We start from the raw sequence: 20961 nt of genomic DNA, 5'->3' as shown, positions 1-20961 counted from the left end.
ATGGGACTTGATGTTATCAACTAGTTTTATAACCCCGAAGAAACATGTTAGGTTTAAATTCAATATCTGCATTAGTTTTGGAGATAGTAACTTGCATGTAAACTTTAACCAGAATTTTCTAAGTCCAAAAGGGGGCATAATTTGTTCAAAATACATGTTAAGAGTTATGGAACTTGACCTAGTGAGGCTGGTAATTGACCTAGAAAAGGAATAAATAAGATTCAAAGCTATATGCCTTTTGGTAATAGCTGTATGTACTTGCACGCAAAACTTTAACCAGAATTTTCTAAGTCCAAAAGGGGGCATAATTTGCCCAAAATACATGTCAGAGTTATGGGACTTGATTCTATCAACTAGTTTTATAACCCCGAAGACACATGTGAAGTTTCAATTTAATATCTATATTAGTTTTGGAGATAGTAACTTGCATGTAAAACTTTAACCAGGATTTTATAAGTCCAAAAGGGGGCATAATTTGCCCAAAATACATGTCAGAGTTATGGGACTTGTCCCAGTGAGGTAGGTAATTGATCTAGAAAAAGAAAAAATAAGTTTCAAATCTATATGCCTTTTAGTAATAGCTGTATGTACTTGCACGCAAAACTTTAACCAGAATTTTCTAAGTCCAAAAGGGGGCATAATTTGGCCAAAATGAAGGTCAGAGTTATGGGACTTGGTGCTATCAACTAGTTTTATAACCCCGAAGACACATGTAAAGTTTCAATTCAATATCTGCATTAGTTTTGGAGATAGTAACTTGCATGTAAAACTTTAACCAGGATTTTCTAAGTCCAAAAGGGGGCATAATTTGCTCAAAATACATGTCAGAGTTATGGGACTTGACCCAGTGAGGTAGGTAATTGATCTAGAAAAAGAAAAAATAAGTTTCAAATCTATATGCCTTTTAGTAATAGCTGTATGTACTTGCACGCAAAACTTTAACCAGAATTTTCTAAGTCCAAAAGGGGGCATAATTTGGCCAAAATGAAGGTCAGAGTTATGGGACTTGGTGCTATCAAATAGTTTTATAACCCCAAAGACACATGTGAAGTTTCAATTCAATATCTGCATTAGTTTTGGAGATAGTAACTTGCATGTAAAACTTTAACCAAAATTTTCTAAGTCCAAAAGGGGGCATAATTTGCTCAAAATACATGTTAGAGTTATGGAACTTGACCCAGTGAGGTTGGTAATTGTCCTAGAAAAAGAATAAATAAGTTTCAAAGCTATATGCCTTTAAATGATAGCTGTATGTACTTGCATGCAAAAACTTAACCAAGGTGTGACGCCGACGCCGACGCCGACGCCAGGGTGAGTAGAATAGCTAGACTATTCTTCGAATAGTCCAGCTAAAAACTGAGACATATATTTTGCACTCTTCTCTATATCTCAGAGTCACCAACCTTTCACTTTTGCATGCTTAACCCTTAGCCTGCTGGTGGCAAGTGATTCTACCTTTGCGACCAGTGCAGACCAAGATCAGCCTGCACATCCGTCTGCACTGTTTGCTATTCTGTCAGTAAATTTTCAGTGAACACCCCTGCGAATAATAAAGGGTTAACAATGTGTTTAAAACTTGCATTAGAAAATATAATTCTAAATGATCATACCTTAGCATCTTTCTCATCAAACTTGACAACTGCAATACCATCTTCAATCCTATAGTTGAGATATTTGCCTGCAATATTCAAAATAATAATGTAAAACACTTCTTGGATATTAGCATCTATATGCAATCACAGTTCTATTATATACATTACCTTTTTTGAGTAAAAATCTATTACCAGTAAAAGTCCCAATATCTATTCCTTCTCCTTGTAGAAGTTAACTTTTCATACAATCTCTTGTATCCTCTAACATGTCATATTTGATTCTAGAAATACATCATGCAAAAATAGTTTACAGACAGGCATGATGGGTTGTCCCATTTTCAGTCCCATAATCACTTTGACCTTGACCTTTGACCTACTAACCGCCAAAACAATAGCAATCATTAACTTAATAAGCCCAACCATGCTATCAAGTTTGAAGATACTGGATCAAGTGGATCTCATGTTACTGAGAGAAAACCATATTCAAGGTTCAGGCCCCTGACCTCAAAAACAATAGGGGTCTTCTACTCATTATACCCAATCGTCAAGTTTGGAGATTCATGGTCAAGCGATTCTCAAGTTACTGTGCAGAAATAGTTTTAAACGTTGACCCTTGACCCAAAAAACAATAGGGATCATCTACTTCACAAGCCCAATCATGCTATCAAGTTTAAAGGTTCTTGGTTGATTTGTTCTTTTGTTATTTAGGAAAAATCATTTTCAATTTTCAGGTACCAAAGTTCTAAATCAAGTGGCTCTCTGGTTACTTTAAGCCCCTAGACAAACTGACCCAAAAAACTCTATGTGTCATCTACTTTATAAGCACTATCATGCTTTTAAGTTTGAAGGTTCTGTGTCAAGTGGTTCTCATGTTATTGAGCGGAAACCATTTGACCTTTGACAAAAAACATAAGGAGTCATCAGCTTTATAAGCCCACTGATGCTACCAAGTATGAAGGTTTTTATATATTAGGCTGAAAAAGTTCACTACTGACTGACAGACCAACCAGCCGGCATACAGACCGGCCAACAGGTGTAAAGCAATATACCCCAAACTTTTCAAAGGGGTGGAGGGAGGGGGGGGGGGTGGTGGTGGTGGGGGCACTGGTTTAGTTCAGTTTTCAGTTCCAGTCAAGTAACAGACACTATCAAAGTATCTGCTATTCACAACATTACATTCTTAATTCTTACATTAACAGACTTACCATAATTCATTATATTTGTGGTAGAGAATGCTCTTTTGAAACCAGCATCTGAAAAACAAAAAAGTAACTTTAGCATCAGGTTTTACAAGTCAAGATTTTTTTTTTTTCAAGTTTATATATGCAATGTACTGCAGGTAAGTATTTCAGTATCAATTCCAATACTTAAAGCATAACTGTTATAATCATCATCAATAAAATGAACCATTCAGAAACAGCCGTTGGTAAAGGACAGTTTAAACCAAACAGGTACATGTTAATAAGTAGCCAAAAACATAGTTCCATGATATAAATATGGTACAAAGAAATCATAAACTAATGTGACAGTTACAGGTTTTGTAATAGATATTTCCAAGAATTTTTACTGTGGACAAATTTTATTTTAATTGTACTGGCTGGGATCCAGTAGCCGGACAAATTTTCATATTTCTGCTCCATTATTTCCTCAAAAAATATTTTACGTAAATGAAGTCCAGGCTGCATAAACTTCAGCTCCTTCTGCATCCAATATTGTAATCAGCATCGCATTTAGACTTAAAATATGGGTTCCATGGAGCCTCAAATGGGGTCACTAAAAGAAGTTATTTTTCCACAGAAATAAACTAGTAGCCAGACAAATATTTTGACGATGTTTTGCTGTTATTTTGATATTGAAACAAGCAAATGAAGTATTGCCATGCAATACAAAGTCCCCTACTGGAAGGCAACTAATTTTCTCTACTGCAGTATAACATAATGAACTGATATCTGTCAATAATGTATAAACAATATTGTACTATATATACAATATGTTATAACAAAACACTTGAATTAAAATTTGTATGTATAAAAACCTATAGTTGTTTTCATATAGCATTTTTTGGCCAATAATCAAAAAGGTATCATATAAGTTATTTATAGTAAAAAAAAAACAACAACAAAAACAACAACCAAGAGTGCCAGAATATCACAATATACACCTGTCATAGCAAATTTCTTTACACTAGCAACTGTATTTGCAAATGGAATTTTAATTCTGTGGTTGTGTGGTATTAATTATTGTAATTCTTTTGTTTGTCTGAATCCACAAAAAAGCTCCTTACCAGGCAGAATTACCCTAAAATACACCTAAAATTTTAAAGTAACATCTATGTTGTACCACAGAAAAGAAGTGGTCTTGGTTTTTCCCTATGGTCAATTATAAAAGAATAAAAGAAGTTAATCTTAAAAAAAAAAAAAGAAAAAAAAAAAGAATTCTAAGTCCAGACAAAAATCCTTACCTGAGGTAGAGATAGGTCAAACTACACCTCAAAATTGGATGTAACATGCATGTTGTACCACAAAAAAAGTGGTCTCGAATCTTCCCTATGACTAGTAATGAAAAAGTTACAATATAAGCTATTTATAGTAACAACAAAGGGAAGTAATTCTAAAGAAGGGACATGCGCATGACACTTCGTCTCATGATGGTGTACAATTGTGCCTAGCTACATCAAAATCCCTCTATGCATGAAGAAGAAATGCTCCGGACAAAGTTATTCTTGAATTTGGCATTTGACCTCTAAGTGTGACCTTAACCTAAGACCTAGGGTCCTGGTTCTTGCACACAACAATCTGTTTCATAGTAGTGAACATTTATGCCAAGTTACATCAAAATCCCTCTATGAATTAAGAAGAAATGTTCCAGACAAAGTCATTATTGTATCTGACCTTTGGCCTCTCTGTGTGACCTTGACCTTCAACCTAGGGACCAGGTTCTTGTGCATGACACTCCGTCTCAAAGTGGTGAACATTTGTATCAAGTAATATTCAAATCCTGTTTTGCATGACAAAGTTATACACCAACGCCGACGCTGATCAAGTCATGGCAGTAACTCATCATTTCTTTTTTAAAAAAATCAGATAGGCTTAAAACTAAAATTATCATATACTTTTATCAAAGAATTTGTCATATTGGTTTGAGCCCGTTTCAACTGTTCCATCATAAAAATCTTAAATCGTTAAATACAAATTTTCACCGGAATCCGAAGAGATTAATTTGAGCCCAACTAGCTACAGCGCTCAATGAAGTGAAAAAGTTGTCAATTTTTTTACAGAGAGCCTGTGTCGACAGGTTGTGTAAGCAGACTGCCTTGACATAATTGTTAGGTGTTGAAACGGCGTAAGCACAACACAATTAATGGTTATTGAATGCATAAGTACAACAATTTATTCCTTTCTGTACACTTTAAGCAGGGGTCCTGAAATAAGCTGTCCGAGTTGTCCGATTCGTGGATTCCTCGGTCCGGACAAGCAGTTTTTAGAAGCTGGCTTGTCCGGGGACAAGTAAAATTTCCGTGGTAAACATTTTATAAAAACGAAACTAATCGGCGTCATCTGTGATTTCCGCATGCCTAAAGGCAATATCTAATCTGTTTGTGATCATTTATGACCCTTAAATTATCAAAACAGCCATTTATAGACACGTGGACTGGTTTACTACATTTAATGATCATTATTGGAAAATTAAACCGTGAAGTTGAAAATGAGTGCCAGTCTGGGGATTCCCGTTATCTACTTTCATTTTTGATTTTCAGAAAATCCATTATCTAGGTTACGCTTCGTAAAAAAGTTTAGTAGCCAAAATTTGTGGCTTAATTTTTCGAGCCGATTGTTTTGACACTTAACAACTCGGACAGCTTATTTCTGGACCCCTGAAAGACCAGTGCAGTATTCAGTGAGGGTAGACGTTCTAATTAGGCATACTGAGCTTATTTTTGTCAATGGCATGTGTTCAAGTGTTCTTAATTATTCTTTACTCACTAAACTTGCTAGTCATAACATATTTTCAAGTGGATGATCTAGTCACTAAGCTTGTTAGTTATAACATATTTTCAAAAGGATGGTTCTAGTCATAACATAAAAACTTTACATAAGTTAAAATAGAAGTCAACAGAAGTGTATGTTTGTATTATTTGTTTATTCAGTAATGATAATGCTGATCCTTCCCTTTTTAAACTAAAAAGTACGGACAAGTTCTTCTTTGGTTCGGACAAGTGGATTTGTGGGCCCAACTTGTCCGTGGACAAGTAGACTCTGAAAATATTTCAGGACCCCTGGATTTGACTTCATGTCGTTTTGACTGTGCATATTTCGACCAAGTCAGAATTAGCCGGGAATAATTATTTCTTGTTTTGTTGTTTTATGCCCGTTTTCGTCAATATTTTTTTTTATTATGAGCACTAAACTCTTTTTCTACAATAATTTACAACTGTCCCATTGAATAGGTAGGGGATCAGAAAAAGAGACTATTTACTCAGGCTTAGTTGTATTTGAAGTTTTAAAACTGGAATTATTTTAAAACCTGAATTGCACACGTTTGTTAACAATGGTTCAAAATGTTCATTTACAAAGGATGAAAGTTAACATTGTGTGAATTAATGGCTGTATATACCGATGTTGAAATAGCTTGTAGCTCAACCCGATCATATCTTTTTTTTAAAATTCTGTGTTAAAAGATATGCTTGTATTGTTTAATATATGAAAGAAAGAACGAGCAAATATGATTTAAATTTAAAATATGAAGTAGCAGTTAATTGTTGAAACGCGAAAGTTCATTGCTGCCACTACCTTCTCGTTTATTAATTATATTTATTTACCGTTTTTATAGTGCTGTTTTAAAATAGACTGAGCGGTCATGTTTATGGGGACCGGGGTTCTAAATTTTGCGTAAAAGTTTGGAAACGGTACCGATCTTTAGTTTGACATTTTTATACATTAATCGATTAGATAATGAAAAAAAAGCTCCTGAGCCTCATCTTTCTGAAATGACGCAGATATCAGGGTAAAATAATAAGCATAATTTTATTTATTCTGGTTATAATTTGTTTTCGGTAAAACTAAGCTGTTGACGGATATCTTCTAGGTGTAATTAAAATCTAAAAATGAAATTAGGGGGTAGAATGTCTCAGAGGTGAAATAACTACCGGACGAACATAAAAAGGTCGGAGCCTGGTTTTTGCGTCTTGATACCACTTGTCTACTAAATACACTACTATTTCTGTTTAAAGTATGCACAGTAATACGAATTTGACTAAATATCACCAACAAGCGGTCCTTTTTTTTGCTTAAATCAATGAAAGTATTACATTTGTCGGTGGTCAGGGGCGTAACGTGATCAATTTAGGAATTTAGGTATTACTCAATGGAAGAATGTAGGAGGAGATCCCCGCCTTCGCCGCAGTCCTGGGAGCCTTCCCGGTGGAAATTTTAGAGCAAACAAATAGAAAGGATAACTTTTCTAACCAAAACTATGCTTCTTCAGTTTAGAACAAATATATATGTTGATGAGCGTAACAAATGTTTATTAAATAAAGCTTACATCTAACATTGCCCCATAAATGAGGCCCGATGTGACAATACCAGTTAGTATTTTAAATAATAGGATGTTTTCAAAACAGCGTGATTACTTAATGACACGTTGATTGTCCAGCTACATTGTATGTAATTTAATCACCTAAAATATCTCATTATTTTAGGTATTTGCTTATATTAAGTGCAATACCTCATTGAACATACGTTTTGAACATCAATATTAAATACCTTCCTAGTAAAGTAAGATAGGCACTTGCATTGATTAAGACGACACTATAACCATTCGTAATTATATTAGCCTTCCGTCAGTAAGTTTTCGGTCATTTCTGTACAATTGGAATCGGCTATTTCTGTAGTTTTGGCCGGTCCGGGCCGGGTTTTATTAATAACCTTCATTTTATGTACTGAAAAATCAGTAATATCTTCAAGACAAAGAAAAATCTGCTTTGGTATGTATTCACACAATATTTGCTTTATATATACTTATAGACAAGTATTGATACCTTAAGTAAATAACAGTTAAAACTACAGTAAATCATAATTATTCATTTAGAAATCAATTACCAGAAGGCTAGAAAATCCCCTGAGGATTTGCTAGGCATCCGGTAACCGGATGGCTAGAACGCAGGCTCGGCGTCCGGTTACCGGACAGCTAGACACTTCCTTTTAAGAAACACGCCGTTGACGACGACACTCCAATCATGATAACATAGTAAAATGTTGGCCGATATGATATGAGAACGTAAATACGGTGAAACAAACTGGGTCTTTGAATAGACGAGCTAAAAATAAAAATTAGTACGAAATGTCGTTGGGTACGTGCTGATGCGAGTACGATACATGCATATTTAATGCTACTAACTAAAAAGAAAATAACAAAAACGAAAACAAATGAATTTTGGGATTTTGAAAAATAACTCCTTTTTAGTTTCATCTTTAGGCATCTATACCTGCTTTGATTTTGTTATTTAATCTTGGAATTTGCCGGAAAACGCCTAGGATTCGACCTGCCATTTTGCTTTGCACCGGTAAACTTTGAAACCTCGTGAATTCTCGCCGAATAATCCAAATCTCGCCATAGATTTATTAGACTTTTCTCAGTAGGTAGCTAATGTCATAAATCTAAATTTTGATATAGTCATTCTAGATGCCTTCTGAGTAAAATGCAAACATCAACATTGTTCGCAGTACTGGAATCGCTGGAATTTTCCGTATCATTTTTCAGGTCACGTGATCAGTCAATTGCAGAAGTTTCAACATGGCGTCCTTGTCAAACTTGTCCAGAGTTGCTCTAAAGTTTCAGCCAAAAAACGGTGATAGATCGCTATTTAGTAGAATCATTTGGGTTTTCGGTGTATTAATAAGTCGTTATGATACTTTTTAAAAACAATACATATGGAATTAGTGATTATTTGAATTGAAACTTGAACGTTATATATTTTGAACTTTGTTTTCAGCGCACGTAGGTAGATTTGGCCGGTCAAAATGTATAACGAAATGCAGTGATAAATTCTTATTGAACGCCAGTGGCGTTTTTAGGTGAAATAAGCACGAAGTATCCAATACTTGCACTAGGGAGTAGCCAGAGGTCCAATATAGGCTTAGTAAAGTAGTAACCAAGCAAGTTGTCGAACTATCCAGTTTTCTCATATTCTCGGGGGCCTAAGGGGTTGTTTTTATTCCTAGTAACAGACTAACCATATCATAAACAGCAGTTGGGTATTATTTTGTAGAAAATTCACTTGTCTTTCCGATGGAGTCATAAAATGTTACAGAAATAATCCCATTTAATTATTTTGCTACTGTATTTGATACTGCCCACACCCGCAGAAATGGACCAAGAGTTTCTCGTATTCCCGTGGATTTAGATTTGACTTTTCATCACAAATAAGTTATAGAATTTAAAACATTATAATTACCATTGTGTAATAAAAAGCTATATTCTGTAGTAAATGCATCAACAAATATGACAGTTAATTGCATAATCAATAATTTATGGCAAATTTGCTAACACTACCAGAAAAAATAAGGATTTTTTTTGAAAATTAAGTAAAATGCTAATGGTTTCGTCAATATGCGTTCATATCACTTGAAATTTTCAGTGTGTTAGTTTTGTGCCATTCTTGTCTAGAAAATAACAAACATTAAATTATTTGACAATTTTAAGGCAAAAAACATGAGAAACCCTGAGAATACGAGAAACAGGGATAATCCGACGTACAGTAGATACCCATATATAATGCGCAACTGCGTATAATGCGCACCCCCGATTTTGGCCCAAAATCCTGGGGGAAAAAATTTTTTGGTCAATTTTGAGGTGGATGGAAAACGAAAGTAGAGTTTACATCGACACCGGACACTGATACCGTTGCTTTTATACTTTTCTTTGCTGTTTGGCTTGTTGTGTTGCTTTATTTATTTATTTGTGTGCTTCTTAGTTTCGTCCTTAGCTAAAGACTTTTTTTTTTTTTTTTTTTTTTTTTTTTTTGCATTTATCAGTTTAATTTGTTTGTCTGCTTCCATGTTTTTTTTGGTTTTTATTCTTATTTGTGGTGTCGCCTGGTGGAGTCTCAGCGCGTGTGGACTGGCCATACAGCTGGCAAAACCAGGCGAAACATATCTTAAACTTTTTATCACTACTTCATCTATCCATTTACTCATTATCTTAACAATAGTTTTTCATTTTAACTAAGTACTTACATTTAAATAGTAATATAAGTCATAATTTAGTATATTCTTAATATATTTTTTTATATATATCTTTTTTCTCTCTCTTTCATGCATGATGCCAATCTGTTTTTATTGTGATAACTTTGTAGATGACAGAGGCGGGTGTGGCACTGTGTATGACCCTCTCAGGCCCCTTTTCCCTCTCTACATCTTTCTTTCGGTAGGTTGGGATAAGTACTTTACTTGGGGAATTAGGTTTTCTGTCTCACACTTGTCACACACCCGACTGTCAACTACTAATTTCTTATTTTATGCCCATAGACTTGTATTTTTACTTGCATGTACCAATATAATATGCTTATCTTTTTTTATGCTATGCTTTAACCATGTACTTTTTTTTACAGCCTTTTTTAATAGTTATATTATTTTTACATATGTTTGTCGGGAAATAGCTTTAAGCTAATGTTTTTGTTATATATAGTATCCGACGTTAAAATAAAGTTTCTTGTATCTTTCTTGTTCTTGTATCTGAGCAGCATCGGTCTCACGGTACTATCGATTTTTGTTTTCTCAAAAATAAAACCAGTAAAATATTGTTTTATTTGTTGTTTTACCTTTTTAATTAACTATTTTGAATAAATAAACAGCAGCTGATTCAATATTTCGGAATGGTATCTTTCAAAATGACATGAGCTTCTCAATTCAAACCAATAACAAAAGGTGTGATAGTCTTTTTGTCATGATCAAATAGCCAGTAATTACCAGCAATTAACATGTCACCTCGTGTCAATTATGTTGTTCACAGTTTGATCTCGGTTAAAGATAATTCTCGATCTTTAATTAGTATCATAATTTTTGTGATTTATTAACATTTCTTTCATCAAAATACTTTTTAATTTATATGAAATTAATTTTGTTTGAAAGAAAAATAAACCATTCGATCTTTTACGGAACGTAACGGCAATCTTAGATTTTAGCGGTGACAGTAAGCGTGGGGAGTAGTTCCCTTTACCAAAATGGCGAACATCGGTAACAAACTTGTTTTGAAGTTGGAAAATTGTCTATACCTGTGTATTATGTGCACCCACGATTCGGGGGTGGTCCTGGGGGTAAAAAAACTGCGCATTATACATGGGTATCTACGGTATATGGTTTGTTTTATATTGTGACAGTCAAACTGTAACTGCGGTGGCTGCAAAAGTCAGAAATTAAAAAGCAGCCACTCTGCGACAGTAAGCTTGTCTACCAAGCAAGGAACCTCAATTGCCAACTGCATGTAAGTCTGTCTATATCTTTCACCCAGCCGTCGATTTCCGACTATCACTGGATGGCAAATCTAGTATTCTCGATATCGACATTATAGGATAAATCCCGTTTTCTGGTATTAACCACCAATAAACACCCGTTCACGGTGAGGGGGTATCGGCCATTACGCTATATAGCGGTAGTGTTTAGATTATCCTTTTTTTCAAGTTTTAAACAAAGAAAATGAACAAAAAAGTAATGCAGATTACCATTAAACATTGTTGTAATTAAGATGTAGCAAAAATATCCTCAAAGTTTACTTTATTTTTGAAATTTTATCTTTTATTTTACACTGCCGCTTTCGTGGCTCGATACCGTAGGTGTGAAATTATTCGCATTTTTCAAGGTAAACAGATTATTTTTGCAAAAAAATGTTGCCAAAGTCATAGAATAGTATTTCCATTGTTAGAAAGTAGGAACTTTCCTAAATCCTTATCTTCTGGCAAAAATAATCGCTAATACTGTACACGGTTTTTATATCGGTTTATCTCGCCAGCCCCCCTGACCCTATTTACGGAAATACCGGAAAACGGGATTTATCCTTATAAATGTCGATATGGTAAATTTTCTTCTGGAAGTGTCAGTCAGAATGACAGTCATGCTGACTATAAATTTTACTTATTCCCATGACAGTTGTGCCAGTTAATATCCCAACACGCCCTGTAATTCGGAAAAGTTTATATTTTTAGCCTGTGGTTTACCGGGTATACCAATTACCGGGATATACATATTACCCTGAATCTCCTGTTTTGACACTTAACATGAACATTGCTCTACATTTTTTCTCTCATCATTCATGTTCAGTTTGCTTAGATTTTTGGCAAAACTATTTTTGAAAACTAGAGTGTCTGTCTTTTTTACGTCGAAGTACTGTGAATCCCCGGTATCTAAGTATTTGAAAACAAGCTTTCACAATGTGTGTCATTTACTGGTATCATAAACAAACCTGAAACATGTTTTTGCATAAAAAAATTAATAGATAATAGAAAATTTGTCTGTTCTAAGACCTAGGTGTTTGGCTAGGATCTGGTAATCCTTGACGGTCTTAAGAGGCTTTCTGTTGCCCTGAACAAGAGATTTCTAAAAGATAGTTTCTAGGATTGGGGACAGTTTAGCTTCCGAAAAAAAGTGTTTTAAGTACGATGTGCTTGATCTTGTCTAGCTCACATGTATGCTTCATGATGAATTTACATAAGCTTATGATGAATTTGGCCTTGATAAAATTGTTTAAGGTTACAGTCACCACAATTTCGTGGTGACTATGTAAGTTTGTGATATGTTTATCTGCTTTAGCATCTGTGTCTGAAATTTATAGACAGGCTAATAGTAAAAATGTGTAAATTATACCAGAAAGCTTTGTTATGTTAGGTTTTATAATTTCAGTTGCTGTAAGATGCCTGTCAGCATCAAGGGCGTGGAATGCAGCAGCCAGCACACAGACAACTAAATGTAAGGATCATCTGTAGTTTTGTGGTACCTCACCTTGAGTCATTTTCATACAAGTTAAACATAGCATGTAATAAATCATTTGGACTTTGCCCTTGTGACGTTATTACACAGGTATATAACCGCTTTGTATTGTTAGAACTATATTCCTTAATTCTGACAACTGTGGGTTGCAACATCCTTTTATTTTCTGGCAATATTCACTTGGTTTGTTGGCTCACCTGTGTGCGTCATTGTGCTGCATGCATTGTCAACAATTTGACAACACTCAAGAGTTGACAGTTTTAGCCCAATCTTAATGAAACTTGTTCTGAGCAATTCTCTCAGTAAAATTTTAAATGATGAGATTGAGTTTGTTAATGGGTCATCTGGGGTCAATACTTGGTATGGGTCATCTGGGGTCAATACTTGGTCACAAGGTTAATTGATTGGAAAACCTTGTTAACGTTCTAGAGGCCACATTTTCTACCTCATCTTTATGAAACTTTGTATAAATAGATATAAAATACAATGACATAATAGTTCTGTATTGTTTCTTTTTTATAAAGTAGTAGATATTAGTATTGAAAAAAATTCTTCCTGTGTATAGGTGAGAATTAAAAACTGTATGCAAAATAATACTGGTAGCAAACTGGGTTTGATTTAGTCTGTTCAGTAATGGAAAATGCAACACCTCTAAAAAAAACCTAGCACTTGTTTAGGCAGAATTCTATTACACAGATGTTGAACGGACTCCATGATCCCAACGAACCTGTTCTGCTCACTGTTTACATGTATTTGTATACTGTATATTCCACAAAACTCATTAAACTGTAAAAAACATTTTCCCTGTCAAATGTTTATTATCCTACCCTGAAGTCTTTGCATTTGTTCTTTATATTCAGTGATATTTGAAAATCTGAGTGATCTGTTTTCAGCAAAGAAGACTCTTGCTCGACCAGATGTGCGCAATGTTGTCCTTGTTGAAGGAGTAAGAACTCCATTCTTACAGTCTGGCACAGAATACAAGGATCTCATGCCTCATAATCTCGCAACTAAGTCATTAGTGTAAGTGAATATTGAGGATTTCCTAGAAGTCTAGCTTTGTTACATTGCAGCTGTTACTGATTTGTTAAAGTAAAGGGTTAATTTATAGTGTCGGCCATATTGACTTATAAGACACCTATGCCTAAGTATTAGGCACCTCCTCAGCTAGCCATACTGGAATGGATCCAAGTGTGATTCAAGCTTTTTAACGTTCTCTTTCCAAGGCAAATGCCGTAATATCTAAGGCATGCTGTATGAATTTGTGTATGAATATTATCAAATTTGGAAATGTGCCACACATATGAGGGCTAATCCAGAATTACAAAGACTTTTAATCGAATAACCTCATTTAGCAATATACAGAACTTTGAAACTATATCCTGAACTTGCTTATCTCGACATTCTGCGTATCTTGAAGACATTTTCAAGTCCCGTCCTGAACACATTTACAAAATATCTTTTTAAGTCGAATTTAAGTTATCTTTAGGTAAAACTCTTGATTCCTTGGAATTCAAGATGATTTCGGTAAAGTTTTTACATGTAAGCTAGTATTGTGTGGAAGAGTTTCAGTCAAGCATGCAATCATTAGACAGCTCTTTGTTTTGATTTTAATACAAGGCCTCCATGGCCAAATGATTAAGATAGCTGACATGCCCTTTGCTCTTGTGGTTTTAAACTTCACTTGGTGTGTAGATTTCTTTCACCTGAGGAACTCGTCAAGCTGACTTATCGAATGTTGGTGATTCTAACCAGGTGTCTGCCCATGCCTGAAACTGAGTCTGGAGGGGCACCTGGGGTTTTCCCCCACCAACAAAAGCAGGAAAAGTTGCCATATGGTCTAAATTATGTCAGAGAGATTCTAAACCCAACAAAATAAAGAAATAAATATCTTGTTTAGATAACACTGCCAATATTTGGCATAAAAACTTCAAATTTTGTAAATTGATGGTTTAAGTATTGTTGATTTTTAAATGAAAATTTTAATAAAATCACTTCACTCATTTAAAATTTATGATGAAATATCACTTAATTTTGGATTTCCCCTCATAATTCTTATTTTACAATAGCACTAAGAAAACATAAACTTGTAGTTTTACCTGTTCATTTTCAGTGGTTTGATGAAGAAGACTGGAGTTGAAAAAGGTATACTTTACTAAAAAATGAAGTCTTTTCATGTAAGAGACCTAGATTGAGTAATAGTTTTCTAAGTTTTCTATAACATATGTTGACTAGTTTTCTATAACTTTTAAGGTGTATAAAATAAGTTTGTACATTCTAAAATGTGTACTCTTGGTTCTAAAATACTAAGGTTAGTTTAACAGAGGTGAAATTTTTCCAAATATTTTAGAACTGTTGACAGGAAATGATCCAATTGGAAAACTAACAAAGCTATCACTGATTGTATTGTGTTTCAGAGATCATTGACTATGTGGTGTATGGAACTGTCATTCAAGAGGTGAAGACAAGTAATATTGCCAGAGAGGTGCGTATTTTCTTGTCTTGGACAATCAGTTGCAAAATATTCAGAGAAATTTTCTTGAGGATAATCAGTAAATTTTGGATCACTTTTCTAGATGCATACTTCATACACAGTTAGTATAAAAAGTAAAAAGCTGTTTGTGTCAATAGCTGAGATTGACAGTGAGACAATCAAAGCCAATTTAAGATGATAGCAATGTCTTTTCACGTTGTGAAAACATTTGTAAAAATAGTTCTAGTTTACTAGATAAATGACTATAATATTCTTTCATTCAGGCAATGTTGTCTGCTGGCTTTTCTGACAAGACACCTGCACACACTGTAACCCAGGCCTGCATATCCTCAAACCAAGCTATAACTACAGGTTTGTTAAACTTCTTTCTAATGTCAGTTATAGCTTGGAGTTCATATAGAGATTTTATATGTGAAGTCTCTTTCACTTTTTAGCTCGACTATACGAAGTATAAGGAGAGCTATCCTACTCGCCCCGGCGTCGGCGTCGGCGTCTTTCTGCGTCCCCACCTTGGTTAAAGTTTTGGTGCACTTTCTCTTTTTTCAACTTATCTCTGTAATTACTTGAAGGATTTGATTCAAACTTGAAATAGTTATTCCTCATCATCATCCACATCATCTAACATAAGGGCCATAACTCTGGCACCAATATTTCATGAATTATCCCCCCTTTTCACTTAGATTTTCAGGTTAAAGTTTTGATGCACTTTCACTTTATCTCTGTTATTACTGAATGGATTTGATTCAAACTTAAAATAGTTGTTCAACATCATCACCCACATCATATGACACAAGGTGCATAACTCTGGCACCATTTTTTCATGAATTATTCCCCCTTTTTACTTAGAATTTCAGGTTAAAGTTTCGGTGCACTTTCACTCTACCTCTTTTATTACTGAATGGATTTGATTCAAACTTAAAATAGTTGTTCAGCATCATCACCCACATCATATGACACAAGATGCATAACTCTGGCACAATTTTTCATGAATTATTCCCCTTTTTACTTAGAATTTCAGGTTAAAGTTTTATGCACATTCACTCTATCTCTGTTATTACTGAATGGATCTGATTCAAACTTAAACATTTGTTCAACATCATTACCCTTATCATATGACACAAGGTGCATAACTCTGGGACCAATTTTTCATGAATTATTTCCCCTTTTTACTTAGAATTTTAGGTTAAAGTTTTGATGCACTTTCACTCTGTCTCTGATATTACTGAATGGATTTGATTCAAAATTAAAATAGTTGTTCAACATCATCACCCACACCATATGATGCAAGGTGCATAACTCTGGCATCAATTTTTCATTAATTATTCCCCCTTTTTACTTAGAATTTTAGGTTAAAGTTTTGATGCACTTTCACTCTGTCTCTGTTATTACTGAATGGATTTGATTCAAACTTAAAATAGTTGTTCAACATCATCACCCACACTATATGACACAAGCTGCATAACTCTGGCACCAATATTTAATGAATTATACCCCTTTTTGCTTAGGATATACTTATATAGTGTTTTGATACATTTTTAGCTCGACTATTCGAAGAATAGTCTAGCTATTCTACTCACCCTGGCGTCGGCGTCGGCGTCGGCGTCGGCGTCGGCGTCACACTTTGGTTAAGTTTTTGCATGCAAGTACATACAGCTATCATTTAAAGGCATATAGCTTTGAAACTTATTTATTCTTTTTCTAGGTCAATTACCAACCTCACTGGGTCAAGTTCCATAACTCTAACATGTATTTTGAGCAAATTATGCCCCCTTTTGGACTTAGAAAATTCTGGTTAAAGTTTTACATGCAAGTTACTATCTCCAAAACTAATGCAGATATTGAATTGAAACTTCACATGTGTCTTCGGGGTTATAAAACTAGTTGATAGCACCAAGTCCCATAACTCTGACCTTCATTTTGGGCAAATTATGCCCCCTTTTGGACTTTGATAATTCTGGTTAAAGTTTTGCGTGCAAGTACATACAGCTATTACTAAAAGGCATATAGATTTGAAACTTATTTTTTCTTTTTCTAGATCAATTACCTACCTCACTGGGTCAAGTCCCATAACTCTGACATGTATTTTGGCCAAATTATGCCCCCTTTTGGACTTAGAAAATTCTGGTTAAAGTTTTGCGTGCAAGTACATACAGCTATTACTAGAAGGCATATAGATTTGAAACTTATTTTTTCTTTTTCTAGATCAATTACCTACCTCACTGGGTCAAGTCCCATAACTCTGACATGTATTTTTGGCAAATTATGCCCCCTTTTGGACTTAGAAAATCCTGGTTAAAGTTTTACATGCAAGTAACTATCTCAAAACTACTACAGATATTAAATTGAAACTTCACATGTGTCTTCGGGGTTATAGAACTAGTTGATAGCACCAAGTCCCATAACTCTGACATGTATTTTGGGCAAATTATGCCCCCTTATGGACTTAGAAAATCCTGGTTAAAGTTTTGCGTGCAAGTACATACAGCTATTACCAAAAGGCATATAGCTTTGAAACTTATTTATTCTTTTTCTAGGTCAATTACCAGCCTCACTTGGTCAAGTTCCATAGCTCTTAACATGTATTTTGAGCAAATTATGTCCCCTTTTGGACTTAGAAAATTCTGGTTAAAGTTTTACATGCAAGTTACTATCCCCAAAACTAATGCAGATTTTGAATTGAAACTTAACATGTTTCTTCGGGGTTATAAAACTAGTTGATCAAGTCCCATAACTCTGATATCTATTTTGTTCAAATTATGTCCCCCTTTCGAACTTAAAACTCTTTTGATATTTAACATTTTGGGTAATAATTTCCTGCTTCTGTGACAATATTTCGAATAGTCGAGCTTGGCTGTCTTACGGACAGCTCTTGTTTCTTTACCTCTCTTATTACTTTAAGTTGATATATTTGACATAGACTCAGGCTATTGTGCAATATCTTCATCCACAATTGGAGTCATTAAACACTCCAGTGACAGCTCTAGTTTCCTCAGGTGTGCCCAGTTTCACTATCCAGCATCGAAATAGTCGAGCGCGCTGTCTCCTGTGACAGCTCTTGTTCATTTGCTGATGGAGACAATAAAACTGTTCAGAAAATGTATTTAACTACATAGATACCTGTATGTAAGTTCAAAGCATTGTAAAAAATTCGGTACTCTGTGGACATTGGTTGTTGCAGGAATATACATGTACGTTTTGTTTTAATATATAAGTTATTTTATACCAAAGGCAACAAAATAGATTTTGTTTAAACAGTAGAATGGACATCTCTTCAGCAAGTTGTCATGTATTTGGCAGCCTAAAGGAGGAGGCAACTTTTGATATTGGGGTATGTTCTGTTTCTGTACTCAGTCCTGTTTAGGTTAACCTGAATAACATGCACATTATGCCAAAAAACATTACATTTTTGATGTGCTGTTAATGGGTACATAAATGTAAAAGTTACTTTGAGGATTAAAGAGGACATAAAATAGCTTATGAAATAATTTTTTGTTCTTGCAGGAGTTGGTTTGATTGCTGCAGGTCAGTGTGATGCTGTCATTGCCGGTGGTGTTGAGTTTATGTCTGACGTTCCAATTAGACATAGCAGAAAAATGAGAAAAATCATGCTTGACTTTAACAAGGCAAAAACACCAGCCAAAAAATGGAATCTTGTCAAGAAAATGATGAATGGTGCAGTGTGGATGCCAGAGGTATGTGAGAGTTAAGATTTCAGTTGTTTTGTAGTCATTCAGAGTCCATTATCCATGCGAGGGCCCTAGCTAATAACAGAACATGACCACCTAAACCCCAGGTCTGATTTTGAAATAATTTCACAGTAATGTCCCTCTGCCAAGATTGTTTTAATTACTGACTGTATGTTTATAGTGGAAACTTTGATCTCGGAATGATTTTGCACAAATGTTTCTTTAAAAAAATCTTGTCAGAAACTTTTCACCTGATTTTGATATGATTTTGGTGCTGTTATTGATATTTTTGATGAAAAAGTGACAGAATAAATTGAAGAAACAACAACTTGTACAAATGTAAAAAAGACTAATTGTTTTAAAACTGCTTTCTTGATCACATCAGTGTCTGATGGTTTTATTCGTCCATCTTATAGCAACTTTTTGTCCCATGGTATTGATATAAGTATCATTGAAATCCTGGTATCAGTTTATTAGTATTGGTGTCGTATTGTTCTGTTTCTTTGTTGATGGTATCTTACCCTAGAATCAGATTATTCTACTTCATCAAAAAGGTGGCACCAGAAGGGTTGTCCACTTTTTTCTATTATGTATATAGTGCAAACTTTAAATATAAATAATCTAATACTCTACTTGTCAGAAACTGCTTCTCTGATTTTGAAATAGTTTCAGACAGATGTTTATTGGATGGCCTGCTTCCAGGAATGTTCATTTATATCCATTATAGATGAAATAGATCCATGGCACTTAAATATTACTGTGCATCATGTATATGTATGTGATGAGTATAATTATGCATCAGTAATTGAACTGGAAATGTATTGTAAAGTTTTTCATTTGATTAACAACAAATTGTTAGAGTTTATTGTGTAAGTTTGAATTGACAAAGGTATGATAAGTATTTATGTATTACAGCTACCAGCAGTTGCTGAGTTTTCCTCGGGAGAGACAATGGGTCATTCAGCAGACAGACTGTGTACAGCATTTGGTGTGACTAGACAGGCACAGGTAGACTGCGTTTTCTTACCAAATCTGTTCACTGTATTAACTGATACTCTGAAACTTTTTTAATCGCCTTAAAATGCATTTAAAATGTGAAGATGTTATTAAGTGTGCTGAATGCCACGAGATAATTCGATTTATTGAAGAGCATAAACAAAAATGTTAGTTTTCTCCCATTTTATGTTTTTGCTTATTTTGTTTTGTTTTGCTTCTTTAAAGTTACACCAACATAATGTAGGTGTTATAACACCTTCCCAGTTTGTTCTCTGGGCATTATTAAGGTACAGGTGGACACCTTTGTTCAACCACTGACCTTCAATAAACCTGCTGTAAGAAGTCCTCAAATGAAAGAATTCTTCATCGTTTGTTTGCTTTCGAACCCACATCGATGAGGGGCAATTGTTTCGAAGCTGGCAATCTTAACTGCTCTACCTCTGAGGCCCATTAGGATGTGAAGTGATAGGAACAAATGACTGTATTTGCTTGCTTGACTATTTGAAGAATAGTAAGAGCTATTCTGCTCATCCGGGCTTTGTCCCGAAGGGCTCGACACATTGTAATGTGTTTGATCGAAACTCTACACAATGCTTCCAAACCAAAACTACTGAAATAACCAAGTAAGATAACTCTTGGTTTAGTTCATTTCCAATTATGACCATTTTTTTGATGCAGAAAATTCATTAAAAGATTTGCATGCAACTAACTATCAAGCTGTATCTCAGTAACAACTCTATGTATTTGGTTGCATCTACTAAAATAACCAAGTTAGATAACTCTTGGTTTGACTGAATACCATAATCTAATTTTCAAGTTGTATCTCAGTAACAATTAAAAAAAAACAACAACAACAACACAATTACATTCATTGGATTGGAACTTCATACAACATCCCTCTCATCCATTGTTCAACTTAGTAATAAATTTGATTTGTCTGTGTTCAGGATGAATTTGCTGTGAGGTCTCACACACTGGCCCAGGAAGCAACAGAGAAAGGCTATCTTACTGATATTCTGCCATATAAAGTTCCAAGTGAGTATATTGCTAATATTTCTTTCTGCCATGTTTAACTGTGTTTTTGATTTAGGTCACACCTACACAGTTTTAGGTAAAAATTATGAGTATTTCCAGCAATTAATAATGGAGGAAGGCCAAGGCTGCCTCTTTCAGCATTATATTTCAGGCACTTGACATCTGAGAGAACCTTCATA

The 20961-nt window shown here is 34.6% G+C and overlaps 2 protein-coding genes across 2 annotated transcripts in view; one reads left to right on the top strand and one right to left on the bottom strand.

Annotated features, from left to right (window-relative positions):
- The window catches only part of LOC123524417 (trifunctional enzyme subunit alpha, mitochondrial-like), a 46856-nt gene extending 38651 nt beyond the window's left edge, over window positions 1-8205 (bottom strand). Inside the window, exons 1-3 of the mRNA XM_045302603.2 lie at window positions 8077-8205; window positions 2798-2845; window positions 1611-1678 (exon numbers count right to left, since the gene is read on the bottom strand). Of these exons, the coding sequence (XP_045158538.2) occupies window positions 1611-1678; window positions 2798-2845; window positions 8077-8140 (180 nt within the window). The 5' untranslated portion in view covers window positions 8141-8205. The remainder of the gene's footprint in view (window positions 1-1610; window positions 1679-2797; window positions 2846-8076) is intronic.
- A 126-nt stretch (window positions 8206-8331) lies between these two features.
- LOC123524418 (trifunctional enzyme subunit beta, mitochondrial-like) overlaps window positions 8332-20961 on the top strand; it is a 150832-nt gene continuing 138202 nt past the window's right edge. The window contains exons 1-9 of the mRNA XM_053539747.1: window positions 8332-8439; window positions 12485-12550; window positions 13465-13594; window positions 14685-14716; window positions 14989-15056; window positions 15329-15416; window positions 18567-18757; window positions 19667-19759; window positions 20695-20782. Coding sequence (XP_053395722.1) covers window positions 8385-8439; window positions 12485-12550; window positions 13465-13594; window positions 14685-14716; window positions 14989-15056; window positions 15329-15416; window positions 18567-18757; window positions 19667-19759; window positions 20695-20782 — 811 coding nt within the window. The 5' untranslated portion in view covers window positions 8332-8384. The remainder of the gene's footprint in view (window positions 8440-12484; window positions 12551-13464; window positions 13595-14684; window positions 14717-14988; window positions 15057-15328; window positions 15417-18566; window positions 18758-19666; window positions 19760-20694; window positions 20783-20961) is intronic.

This window comes from Mercenaria mercenaria, chromosome 3 (genome assembly GCF_021730395.1).
Source record: "Mercenaria mercenaria strain notata chromosome 3, MADL_Memer_1, whole genome shotgun sequence".
Taxonomy (NCBI): Eukaryota; Metazoa; Mollusca; class Bivalvia; order Venerida; family Veneridae; genus Mercenaria; species Mercenaria mercenaria.
This window is presented reverse-complemented; position numbering and strand designations above follow the sequence as displayed.